This window comes from Propithecus coquereli, unplaced genomic scaffold (assembly GCF_000956105.1).
Source record: "Propithecus coquereli isolate 6110/MARCELLA unplaced genomic scaffold, Pcoq_1.0 Scaffold33, whole genome shotgun sequence".
NCBI classification, from domain to species: Eukaryota; Metazoa; Chordata; class Mammalia; order Primates; family Indriidae; genus Propithecus; species Propithecus coquereli.
This window is the reverse complement of record NW_012148952.1, coordinates 495,757-510,379: the sequence shown is the minus strand read 5'-3', so window position 1 is coordinate 510,379 and position 14,623 is coordinate 495,757. Positions and strand designations below refer to the sequence as shown.

Sequence of the window (14,623 nt, the reverse complement as noted above, 5' to 3'; positions counted from 1 at the left end):
AATTATGAATAAAATCACACTTCCTTAAAAGAAAAAAAAAATAAGACAGGGAATGTAAATGCTGCACTAATTTAATTACACGCTGGCACTGTAAGACACTAATGTAAATATTCTGGGGAGCAGGCCTAAGACACTTGAAGTAATTACTTAAGGACTCCCTTTCAAAGAATCTCTCCCTTTTTTTATTAAATGCCTTTTAACATTAGCACTTTCTTCCTGACAAATTAAATGAAATTTCATTACTCTCCCTGACTTAATGGCATGAGGCTCCCGCCGAGGTGTGAGTTAACCCTCCCCGGACAGCTGACAGGGGCTCCTGCGTTCAGTCAAAATGCCACTGCCCTAACCCATAAGAGAAAGGAAGCTTCCAAGAATCCTTTGTGTTTTTACCAGAGCTTCCAGAATGCCTCATCTTGGATGTTTTTTCAGCTGTGATCCTTGCAAAAATCTAAGAAACCATTGGTATTGTTGTTTTCCGATGTTCTCAAGTTCACAGCAAAACAAAACAAAATAAAACAAAAGCCTAGAAAACCACACATACACACACACACACACACACACACACACACACACACCCCACACATAAAATCCAGTATCATCCACTGACCAATAACAATGACCACAAGGACAACAACGGCAAACAGTTATATAGTACTTATTAAATATCTTCTAAGCAATTTACCTTTTTTAACTCATTTAAGCCCCCCAAAACGCTATAAGTACTATTAATAGTCCCACTCTAAATTGAAGAAATTAAAGTACAGACTGGTTAGCAATCTACTCAAGGTCACACAGCTAATAGGCAACTGAGCTGGGATTCAACCCTATCAGTCAGCCATTATCACACACGTTTATACATACGGTTACTGAATCCTCAGCCCTGGGCAGACATAGAGTTATTTCCATAATCCTTTGTACATTTGTGCAAACTGAGACTCAGAGACGTTAAGGAATGAGCTCAAGACCATGAAGTTCATGTCTATCCAGGATCTTGTATCAGCCACGTCTTCCAGACAAATGAGCTTCAAAATGAAGTTTCCAAAGGAGGGATCTCTGAAAAATCTTATTTCTAGACCTAATTTGTTACACTTATTCAGGGAAAAAATGGAATTATTTATCTTTAAAACAAGGAAATAGAGATTACTATAAATTTGAATTTATTTTTATGGTAATTATGGAGTAGAGCTGGAATTCTCCACCAATTTTACCCTCAAACGCTAACATTTTCTCAAACTTTGAAGGATGGATCTTTTTTCTCTCTTTAGCTTGAAAAAATTCTTAAGCCTACCTTTTAAAAGGAAAGAACACACACAACAACAAACAAAACAAAAAGCAGACCTGGTATTTGCCAAATCCATCTACTCGTATTTTAAACATTGGTATACCCTTGAACTTCTTCAAAAGATGATCACATTGACTATTTCCAATTCCACCAATATATGAAAAAGTAAAATATTAAATCACGAAGTCACATTTCAACCCTTCACTGGGGATATAGGTTTTAGTTTTTTTCATTTACAAAATAATGTACATTAATGTATTATTTCTCTTTGTTTTTTCAGAAGAGAGGCCAGATCCCTTAATATGAATATATTGCTCAGATGAATTGACTCCTATTCTCTGGTGGTAAAAAAGGTTTAAGATGAAAGTTGTTAATGTGTGGTGTTGCCTTTACAGTATATATTTGTGTGCTCTTTCAAAGCTTACCTCTAACCTCTTCATCACCAAATCCTGTGACTTCCTCTCAATCACCATCCTCTTCAAATTTTCTACAATGTTTACTAACATCTATACTTGAAAGATCTATCTCTAATTGGCTTCTAAGACATTAGCATTGTTGATTTCATTTTCTTTTTTGGAATGGCTTTTTTAGGATTGCCTTTATGTTTTCTCTATTGGTCTCTCAACAGTGTTCTTCCAAACTTCTTTCTGGTGATATTATCCAATTTAATAGTTTCAATAATTATCTCTCTATCTGAAAACCTCAGTCTCAGTTTTCTAACTCTGGACACATTCTCCTTACTAAACTTCAGATCTTCATATTTACTCCTTTATGTATGTTCCTATGGGGACATTTCAGTAAGTTCATCAACTCCTCTCACCCCCAAAAGAGAAAATTCCTCTTTTAACCTTTGCCCTTGGTGCCATACATGTTTTCACTAGACTGTCACTTCCCCAGTGCTAGGTCTACTCCATATTCAAACTGCATCCTGTACATTAGTTAACAAGATGCCTTGCTAGATGTATGCTGGGATGATTAATTTTATGTGTCAACTTGACTGGGCTAAGGGATGCCCAGATAGCTGACAAAACATTATTTCTGGATGTGTCTGTGAGGGTGTTTTTCGAAGAGATTAGCATTATAATCAGTAGACTGAGTAAAGATCTGTCCTCCCTAAAGTGAGTGGGCATCATCCAACCCATTGAAGGACCAAATAGAACACAAAGGTGGAGAAAAGGTTAATTCTCTTTCTTGAACTGGAACATCCATTTCTCCTGCCCTTAGAGTTCCTGGTTCTTGAGCATTCAGACTCCAAGGCTTAAACCAGAATTCCCTCTCCTCCCTGTCACCTTGCTGCTCAGGTCTTTGGCTTCCAACCGGCAGTTACATCATTGGATCCCCTAGTTCTCAGACCTTTGGACTTGGACTGAATTGCATGACTGCCCCTCATCTTACAGACAGCATACTGAGGGACTTCTCAGACTTCATAATCACATGTGCCAATGCCCATAAGAAACCCATAATGACTCTCTCTCTCTCTCTATATATAGATAGATATCTTTTTGGTTTTTTTTCCTCTGGATGATCCTAATATATATGCATACAATAAATGGAGCTTATTTAATTCCATTTATTTATACTATTTCTGATTTCTGTTCATAGTTAATAGAAACTGGTGGCACATATCTTCTGAAGTGTTACAGCAAATATTCACACCACAAATAATAATAATAACTGTAATAACTATTTCAATTATAATAAACTGTTACAATAGACCTGGATGACCAATAACAGCTAATGTCAAATACGGTAAAGATGTAACTGAAATCACTAATAATCTGTAATCAATAATTACTATTATCAATGACTATACTTTGACACAAACATTATATTATTTATAAGAAAAATGGAAATGTCTTGGAATCTCATGGAGTTCTTTAAATTTCACTTACATTACATCGCAAAATCAATCTCAGTAAAAATGGCTGACTCTAAAAGATTTCATAATTAATATTTAAAGGACCTAAATAAATTTGACATCGTGGTTAAATAATTCGTTTTGGTATTAGGCATGCCTGGGAATAAAATCTTACTTGATATTTACATTGTGTGGCTTTAGAAAGGTTTAGATTTCCCCTCTGCCTCTCAGTCTGTGAATGGCGATAGCAATACCTGCCATGTGCAGGTAAAATGCATGTTACAATGCCTACCACACAGCAAATACTCAATAACTGGCAGGGTTAGCATTTGTAGGAGTGTTGGTATATTATTGTCATGATTATTATCAATTTATCAATGCTTAGGTTACTCTTTAAACACGACTGAATATATACCTTTGCTAGAAAGCTTCATATGGAATCCTGACAGTCATTTTATTTCCCATATTTATTCTTTTGGGCATAACATGCTCATAGCCAATCCATATATATCAGTTCAAAATAATATATTTTTAAATACATAACAACAATAGAATATTTTCTATTATATGGATAAGTAATTAAATGGGTATCAGTCATAATGATTTATCATTAGTCACTGTTAAATGAGCATTAAATTTATATGATTTGGTTACACTTTATTTCTAGATAAATGGACTATTTAATTACATGTCACCTTTAGTTATACAGTCATAGTCAGCTATTTCTCTGATATGAGCAGATATTGCTGATTTTCAGTAGTATTAGGAAATGACTTAAAGCATTCGCTTTGGAATAATGTAGGTTCTCAGATTTAAGTTCTATTACTTAACCACTCTAGTTCACATCTGAAAAATACCACAATGTATAGAGCAATAAAAATTAAGTAATACATCCAAGGAATTTACCAGAGTTCTTGCTATTTTATTTTATTTTATTTTAGAGACAGGGTCTGCCTCTCTCACCCAGGGCTGGAGTGCAGTGGCACAATCATAGCTCACTGTAACCTCCAACCCCTGGGCTCAAGCAATCTTCCCACCTCAATCTCCCGACTAGCTAGGACTTTGTTAAGCATTCAAAATACAGCAATTGCCTTTTAAAATTAACAATAGTTATGTTTATAAAGTTTCTAAAATATGCTATGTCCAATATAGAAATCACCACCTATTTGCCAATAATTTCAGAGTAAAATATGTTGAGCAGTTATTTGTCAGGTAATATATCAATATTGGTGCTCATATTCTCAAAAGAAACATATTTTCATTTGAATATTATAAAGGTATATTATGTTGGCATTTTTCAATAATGCTGTAATACTGGTGATCTGTCTTTAACAGCAAGATTTATTTGATTAACTTTTTAAGCTGATTATAAAAATGCTGCTCATTGTTAAGATTTAATCTATATTGAATGACAAAGTGGGCAAAGTAACCTCTCTGATCAATATTGGGCAAGTATATTATGACTTGTTTTTCTCTAAATATACAATTCTTGAAAATGTGTGGTTAATTGCCACAAAGGAATGCTAGCAAAAGTAATTTCTTCTGAACTTCCTATGAGACAGTGACTCTGCTTGTTGTTTCTGTGAGGTAGGTACATGTTACTGAACATTATTAGTCAGCTCTCTTGTAAGCAAATTTTTCAAATTCATATTCATTTGTCTGTGTGAACCATGCTGCTTACCCTATTTAACTTGGTACCCATTAAGTCAGTCTGGTGCTTTTCAATTTGTGTCCCTGGTTTATGTTTTATACTTAACTAGTCTTACGTGTAGATAGTCATTTTTTAGTTCAATTAGTCTGATAAACACATTGAGTATAAGGATAGCAGTACTTAAATGACAGCTGTAGACCATGTGTATAAATATTTATATAATGTCCTATGAAAATACTATCAAATGTGACATAATCCTTACTTAAAGTATCTTTACTATTTAGACAATAGCCACATTCTTGTCACTTAATATTGAATAGAAATAATAAACTGAGAGACAAATCACCATGGCATCATTCAGTTAGTTACAAGATTACAATTCAAAAGGCCTATCTTTCCTTCCTTCTTGGGAAGGTGGGAAGGGGAAGGAAGAAGGAGGAAATGGGTATATTCACACCTAATGGGTATGGTGCTCACAGTCTGGGGGATGGACATGCTTGAAACTCTGATTTGGGTGGGGCAAAGGCAGTATATGTAACCTAAACATTTGTACACCTGTAATATGCTGAAATAAAAAAAAAACAAATTTGAAACTGTGAATTGTGAATAAAAACTAAGTATTAGGATGCACAAAATCTAAAAAAAAAAAAAACAAAAAAAAAAAACAAAGCCTATTTCTCAACATCTTGACCCCAAGACTATTCTCCTTTATATAATCTGCCTTCACTTCAGGCTTAGATTCAAGTAACAAAAGTTCTGAATACCTTGAAAAAATTGCTAGTCTTTTCGATAAAGAGACTTGACATTCTACTTTTCTACTTAATATAATGTTTTCCCGGACTTCAAGTGAGTGCTCATTTATAAATAATTTTAGCAAGTTGACTATAGCTGTCAGATTTTCTTAAGTATCACAAAGATTAAAAAGAACCATTCGGCAAAGCCTGACAAGGAAAAAGAAGAATTGTGGACTTTATCTAGCTCCCTCCCAGGTACTACTTAATATGTTCTGACGTGTTTCAAATTATAGGTCACAATCTATTTATATCTGGAAAGTTCATCTCCAGCCAGCGTGGCGGAAATGAAACTGAAGCATTTTTGTCTTTTCTGTGAATATAAGTAAGCTAACACAAGCCTTCTAACATTAGCCTAGAGAGCCATAAGACTGAATACTTTAGTATTGCTCTCACCATATGGTCCGAACGACACAGTAACTGTGACTCATGAAGCCAGCAGCAGAATTAGGGAAAATCTTACTTTCATTCTCTCATAGGTATGTTGTGAGGATTCGAGGACAGAGAACAGTGTCTGGCACTCAATAAGCAGTCAATATACATTAATTGTTGTGATCCTGATGATAATTATTATTGTAGTTATTTTAATTTTTGAAAATAACAGTAATATATATTGGGACTAATATAATTATGGGACTCTGGGAAAATACAGAAGTATAAGGAAGAATCTACTTCCTTATATAGACATTTTATGTATGCATTCTTTCTCTATTGGGCTCATACAATACAGTAGTTTTATAACTTGTTTTTTTATTTTTAAAATACAATGTGAACATTTTCTATATTATTAAATATTCTATCCTTGTGGCTTTTCATGTTTTTAGATATGCTCTATTTTATGTATTTGCTATTTGAATTCAGATTTTTATCTCTAAGTTTATAACATTCTACATAACATAATTGGACATTGTAACTTCTAAATTTTGTGTTTTATATTATCACATAATCTTTGGGATATGTTTTTAAAAGTGCCATTATTTAGGCAAACGGTCTTCACACTTTTTTATACTCTTTCTGAGTATTTCAAAATTACTTGCTGCAAGATTTGAACCATTAACATTTTCTTCTGGTAGTGATTTGAAAATGCTGGTCTCATCCATGTCAGATAGGGCTTCTTTTCTACTTGCTGCTCTCCATATGTGTCAGAATTGTCTTTTACCATTTTCTCATTATACTATCTGTACTTTTTGTACTTGATTTGTTAAACTTACATATTGCTATGTCACATATTTCTCAAATTATATGCTCTATTTTGTGCTTTTAATGTTTAACATTGTTAGTTATTCTTTTGTATTTTTAAAAAGCAAGTAGAGCCAAGTATCAGCTTTTAGCACTTCTTAAGTATAATCACTACCTATGTTAAAGGAGCTAGGACAACAACCTTAATTTAAATTAAACAAACACCCTCATTTAAACAAAAAGTGAAAGAAAGGCAAAAAGGGGCAGTTTAAATGTATGTTCTCCCTTTATCAAGATGTTAATTAGGTGATTGTGTACTTTACATCCTAAATACATATGTGACTTGAGAACCCTCGGTACATATATTTCATAATCAGTTTCATGATGTTCCAAAGTATCTAAAAGTTTCTGGCTTAACTTGCCTTTAAGCAATTCTACCATCTGATGTGGGGGTAGTTGCTGGGACAGAAAGCTCTTGAGTGAATGTATTTGCCTGCTATTATAAAGGCCCTTCCCATTGCAAAGAGAAGATTCTGATTTTTTTTTTTTTTTCTTTCCTCAACAGTGGCTTCTTTCATCCTCCTGCTTTATTTCTGGGAACAAAATCTCCCCTGCCAAAGTCCACAGATGTGGTGGCAGAGAGAGCTACAATGAGAGCTTTCACTTTCTTCCTGTTGTATTCACTTAAAATATTCAAGACAAATGTATTGCCTACTATACACTGTCGCCTCTTAACATAGCCAGTTCTACTTTTACATATTTACAAAATTCCCAAAGTAAGATATGCTTCCCCTCTGCATAACTCCAAACTTTGAGAAGAAAGTATTTGAGAATATTGTCCCAAATTTACAAACACTCTTGCTCCATTCCACTAAATCAATTCTGTAGGAAACCCTAATTCATTTTGATATAAACTTTACAGGTCCACATAACAGACCTATAAGAGTAAGGAAAATGCCAAACATCATGAACATACTTTACAGAATAAATATTCATAAAGGTAAAGATTAATTGCAGATATAGCTGTTAATTGAATAAATGTCTTAATGTTATCCATCATGTATAAAATCTTTCATGAATTTCATAAACGTTCCTTTATTTTCAGTAATCAAATAACTGACTAATAGTAAGTATGCTTTACTGTGACTTCCATTATTTTATTCAAAGCAAATTTTATCTTAAATATATCCTCCTATGAATAGGTCATAAAAATGAAGTACACGGATCTGTGTTGATATAATCAACGTCAAAATGTTTCATTTTGTAGTAACTTTCTATGAGCTATATGAATATAGCTCATATGTTTTATTTTTAGTGTTAATTATTACCAAAAAAACCTTAAGGAATGATAAAACTCATTCCTATATGGAAAATTTTAATTATGCCTCACAGATGTGTACCTTTAATTAACTGGTGACATTTCTTTTGTTCAATTATTATTGTTCTATACAACTGTCATAAACTTATAAATTTTAATTAAGTCTGCCCCAAAACCTAGTTATATAGTGTACACATAGGAATTTGCCAAAAGGCTTAACTGTAAGTAAACCAACAATGAATAAATCCATGAATTGCCCACTGGGATTTGTTTAACAAATTAACATTTGTGTGGAGATAATGAGGTTCTACAGTCTATAGTACCAAACAATGTTTTTATAAAACCACATTTTAAAAGTAAAAAATGCTTTGTAAATGACTTAATTGGATATCATATTATTATTAATTATTAATTATTAGATGCTATAAAACAATAAACTATATGGCCATATCTCAAGTTGAATACATATGAGAGCTCATTTGTAGTACTAATTTGAAATATTTTTCCTGAACATATTATTTATATAAAGCAAGATCTAATAATTTGGGTACATAGATAAAGTGGAAATATACATTTTAAGAATGCAGCAAAGTCTAGACAAAGGATTTGAATAAAACATTAAAAGTTGTGCTGTATTTTATACAATTCAGGATCCATTAAGAGGACAGCAAGTTCACTGTTTCATAAAGATTTGCCCCTGTGGATCTATCATATGTTCAATAGCCGTAGCTCAGAATTTCAAATGGTTTAGTTGTCCTAAATATTTCTAAATATAAATATAGCTATAGCACAATGAATTTAGAAAATTAAGGTACCAATTAAACAATAAAATCTCCAAACAACTCGTTTGGCATGAGAAAAACTTCTTCCCTAAAGGAGATGTTATCTGTGTTACTAAAATATAATCGCACATTCCTTGAACTTGGATTCTCATTTACATATTCAATAAGGAACTCAGTACTATGATTACTCCTATAGTGATAGAATATAGTTAACTGTAAGGACTAGCTTCTCTTAAGCAGAATAAAAACATGTGGTAAGCCTCCTAGTGCCTTTTATATTCCAATCAACCTCCTGAATATATTTTTCAGAATGCTATTAAGTAGTTAGAGTATCTTAATTAAAAATTAATCACAGTCAAAAATATTTATGGACATAAAACTATCAAAGTTTTACTATTAGAATGCAAATAAGAAACAGCTTGGTTTCTCTGAACTCCACTGAAAATTCTTCTTCATGTGACTCTTTAAGTTATCATTATGCTAAATACTTTAAAGAATAGCATAAGCAATAGAAGCAGTGAGAACTCCCAGTAAGTAAGATAGAAATTAACCGTGTAGGGGATGTGAAGACAGTATAGATTGATTTTCCATTTGACTAACTAAATTTCCATTTATGGTAGTAAAATTAAATGTGCATAGATTGCACTCTACCAGTTGCATAATGTCCCTTGCACTGAATATTGGAATTTGCAAATTAGATTTTTATTATGCATTGGGTTACCTATTTCTCATGGGAACATATTTTAAATTTAATAAAAGTCAGTAAGAAAATATGTTTCAATGTTCACTTTATAGAGAACACAACACTTTTTGAAAACATGGCTATTGAATAAATTAGTAACAATCTCAAGTATATTCTAAAATGGAATAACCTGACATTTTCAAAGCATCTTGTATGTTACAATGCAATGCCAATAGAGTAATTATAATTCTAGATGGGAATCAGAATGCTGTCAGATGTTCTGGTGTAGTTTACATTTAAAATGAACCTCATTTTCAATAACAATTGATTTTCAAGAATTAGGGAACCTATTTGTGCAATTAAAAAATATAGGCCTTGGAGTCAAACATGTAAGGCTTGGAAAACCCGTTCTACTAATCCTTCTGAGCCAGGGTCAGAATATCTATCAGCACTGAGCCTGTACATGGTACGTGCTCAACACTTGGTAATGACCATTACTCTTATTAAATTTCGTGGCTTGAACTTTGATGCACTGACTTTAGAATAAATGCCATCAATTATGTTGAATAGTTCAATTTAATTTGTGTTACTGTATTCTTTATTAAGATATCAGAAATTATATTTGTAACATTAAGGATTTTCATTATTTTTCACATATGAGGAAAAATGCAAATGATTTGAAGATACAATGATACTCTAATATTTACCTAGTGCTGAGGGTGTGCACGTTCCTCCATTTTGACAGTAGTTGCTACAGTGGTTGACTTCACATCTTTCTCCCGAATAACTAGGCCAACAGTGACACCTCAAATCACCTTTCTCATTTAAAATGCATCTTCCTCCATTTTCACAAGTCAGTTTACATGAATCATCTGGTTATGGGAAGAAATGTAAAATTAGCATGTTTTTCAGGGGATGATTTAATGAGAATAATTCCAATAAATAAAAATATTTAAATACTACGATCTTATTTTTGTCATAAAATAACTCCCACATACAAAAATAGAAGAAACTACTATCTGAAAAGAGAAATAGATTTCAATTGTTGAATGATGAACACAAATATTAACTTGTATGTTTCTTTAAACTTAAAGCATTATTAACCATTTCTTCTGTTTGTTAAATATTAAACAATATAACGAACTGAAACTTTCTAAAAGTAATATATTTTCCAAACAAGAAATTGTCTCTATGATGTGTACAAACATAGCCTATTTTTTAGGAGTAGTTGATATTAAATGTTAAATATGTAAGATAAATTTATAGCATACACACACACACACACACACACACACTATTGTGTCCTATAGTGTGTATGTATGCATGTATATATATGTTATTTATAATATAGAAAAACGTTTATTTGAAGACATACTCTTTGACATTAGTCATACATAAATGTCCCAAACTAAATGTCATTTAGATTTGATACAGATGGTTACAGAACCATGTCAGAAACATTTCCATATGTAATATTTGTTCTAAACAATTCTGCACAATCTATCTATTTAATGACATTTTGGCTGATAATAAAAATGGCTGGACATTCCTGGGGGCATCAAAATTATTTTTAACAATATGGTAAGTAAAATTTATAATAGAGATTGGTTTGAATCATTTTCCAGGTAATTTTGCTATGTATGTTGACGTGGCCTTGCTCCATTAGAAATACTGCTTTGATTTGAGCAGGACATAGTGTCCAATAGAATGAAAATGACTGAGAATATTGTAATAGGCATTCTATTCTAAAATATGCTCTCTACGAAAGCCAAGCCTATTTTATGGTGAAAGTAGGTAAAATCAAAAGAGCCTGTATTTCTTATTCGAGATGCACTGGCCCATACATGGGCCATACACGGAAGCTTGACTATATCACTGCCATGATCACAAGAGCATCTTAAAATACCTCAGTGACTTTAAATGACAAAATGATTCAAGTATCATATCCACTGTCATAAATAAGAACTGCCAGAAGTGTCATACAATTCTGACACTTGCCTTGTTGCATAGCAAAGTTTCCAGTATTTTGCCATGTAGGTAGGCTTCAGGTTGGCATTACTAAAGTTTGCATTTGTAATATGAAGAACTCTTTCATAGGGTAATATATGTCATATTTTTTAATTACAGTGGTGTAAAGAGATCTATGTTTAGGTCCTAGTTCTGCCACTTACTAGGCATACAAGTTAACCTATCTGAGCCTCAGTTACTTCATTTTAACGTGGCCTTAATGACAAATGTACAACTTCACTCAGATTTGTGGTAAATATTAAATAGAAAATTTGAAAAAAGGTAAAATTTTAAAACTTTGTAAATATTAAGTATGCAAGCATATATCATACATACATAGACACAAAAGAGAATTTAACTTCCAGCCCATATCTAGACTAGTAGAAAGATAACTAGAGCTGAGAGGTGGGTCTATAAGGTGAATCACTAAATTTCAAAAGGCAATTGAGATGCTCATTTGGCAAAAAACCAAGGAACAATCTTATTCAACATTATTTACTGAGTGCCCGCAAGGTTCACAGAGGGTAGAGCTCAAGTGGAATAACATCTACGAAGGCCAAAAGGTGAGCACTGAAGGAACAGAATGAAAGTCACTGTGACTGGACCGGGATTAGAGAGTGTGCAAGAAGGAATTACAAGATATAAACATCTTTGAAGAGATAAGAAGAGACTAAGAGAAGATCCTTGGATTTTAGAGTTTACCCCAAAAGTAACCTGGCGTCTTTGAAGAGTTTAAGAAGTCCAAGAATGAATGTATGGGCAGGGTTAAACTGAAAGCAGGGAGACTATTAGGCCTTTGTATAAATTTTCCAGGCTATGTAAAATGATAACCTAAAATACAATAATGTGGGTTGGATAAATGTGGATGTATTCTAAAGGTAACTGGAAAGTAAATATCACATTGGAGTTGCATAAGGAGAATGAGGGAAAATCATTGATGATTCTTCAGTTTCTGACCAGAACAACTAAGTGAGAACACGAGAGCAAGAGGAAATCAAAGGGTGGTGTAGCTTTGACATATTAAATTGGAGACGCCTATGCAAATGCAAGTGTGAATCTCCAGCAAATAATTGAATTTAGAGGTAAGACTCTCAAGAAATACGCTTACTTAATTTAAAATTTTCCGAAATACTTCTAATTCAGCACTATATGTCCTCATAAAGGCTGCAAATGTGAACAGTGACGATAAACACTTAAGGCATTATGATCATAGTTAGATTATTATGAGGGTACTCATTTTCACCTGTAGATGTTCAGCGAAAACCACAAAGATATTCAAAATCCCTATGTGTTGGGGCATGTGCATTTCTATAACGTGCGTCATTATAGGCATCAGAAATTTAAAAGTACAACACTGCCTGGTGAAATGGAAGTGGAGTTACATTCTTTCAAAACCTACAGTCATAGTTCTATAATGAAAAAGAAGGCTGCTTTTGTCAATAACTAAATCACCCCCAGAAGGCAAGCTCCAGCAATTATAATCAACTATAGGGAAGAGCAGGTGAATACTTCCCCAAGAATGAGTAATATTTGAATTTCAAATTTCTTACATGAAGATTAAAAATATTCAGTGTGCCCATCATTTAACAATAGCAGCTAGAGAAAGACAAGTAATTATAAAGAGCTGAAAAACTTGGCTGCATCAAATTTTAATGTCAGAAAAAATTAATTGGCATTTATCTACACCAATCAATAACTCTGAAATCCACTTATTTGTGTTCTAACTAAAGTGGTCCAAACTATCTATAACCAAGGCCTATCTATGTAGAGGTCAATCTGAATATTTTTAACTTTCTGATCTGATTAAATTTAAGATTTTTTTTTCTGAAATTACAAGAAGGAGCTTTGAAGAGTTTTCTGGATTCATGTCTTTAAAGCAGAGTTGAAATAGTAAAACAAATCCTCAAAAAAGTTTTAGATCTTGGATAAATTGCATTTAGGTAAACAAGCTTCCTTCTTTAAAGTATAAAATGATACAATTTGGTGATTTAATGCAGCAAAAACTGTGTTTCAATTTCTTACCTACTTCATAGTGACAGATTTAGAGTGCTATGTGTCTATTTTTTGTGAAGCATTGGGCGAGGCATTCTGTATATGCTATTATTGTTCTTATTTCCAACGACTCTGAAAAAGGGTACCACGGGGGACACTGTGTGATGGTGACTGTTACCAGAATGGACCAGCGAGGTTCACCTTGAGGTGTCGCCACTTTACTGGGTACTGTTAGATAATCAAGTGAGTCTCTAAATGCCTCAATTTTTTCATCTTTGAAATAGGAGAAGTTACAGTATAACATCATTGGGGTTTTGTGAAGATTAAATGAAGTAATATATATCAACCATACTTAGAATTATGCCCTGCTCATAATCTCTCAAAATGTTTATTATTATTCCCATTATCGGTGGTAGTGCTATTAGCACTATTTATTTTTATTTTTATTTTTTTTGAGACAGAATCTCGCTTTTGTTGCCCAGGCTAGAGTGAGTGCCGTGGTGTCAGCCTAGCTCACAGCAATCTCAAACTCCTGGGCTCAAGCGATCCTTCTGCCTCAGCCTCCCGAGTAGCTGGGACTACAGGCATGCGCCACCATGCCCAGCTAATTTTTTCTATATATTTTTAGTTGTCTGATTAATTTCTTTCTATTTATAGTAGAGACGGGGTCTTGCTCTTGCTCAGGCTGGTCTCGAACTCCTGAGCTCAAACAATCTGCCCGCCTCGGCCTCCCAGAGTGCTAGGATTACAGGCGTGAGCCACCGCGCCTGGCCTTATTAGCAGTATTTAGAGTCAATCTCATTTTATGTAGAAGAAACTGAGACCTATGGAGGCTAGAGTCCAAGGCCAACAGAGTTATTTAAGTGGTAGACCCTGGCCTAATCCACAGCTACATCTCAGCTCCACCCCAGGCCAAGTTCTTCTAGAGTATATGTCAACTTTCGTTTGCTGGATAAATAACTTGATCTAAGCAAAGGGGAAAAGAGGAGGATTATATAGAAAAGACAGTGATGTCTAATTAAAAAGTAAAACCCATGAAAACTGCCTAAAACTTGACTATAACAAATACTTATGACATCTG

At 33.4% G+C, this 14,623-nt stretch overlaps 1 protein-coding gene across 1 annotated transcript in view; it reads right to left on the bottom strand.

Moving 5' to 3' along the window:
• LRP1B (low density lipoprotein receptor-related protein 1B) overlaps positions 1–14,623 on the bottom strand; it is a 542,706-nt gene that overhangs the window by 91,407 nt on the left and 436,676 nt on the right. Inside the window, exon 39 of the mRNA XM_012650500.1 lies at positions 10,251–10,415. Coding sequence (XP_012505954.1) covers positions 10,251–10,415 — 165 coding nt within the window. The remainder of the gene's footprint in view (positions 1–10,250; positions 10,416–14,623) is intronic.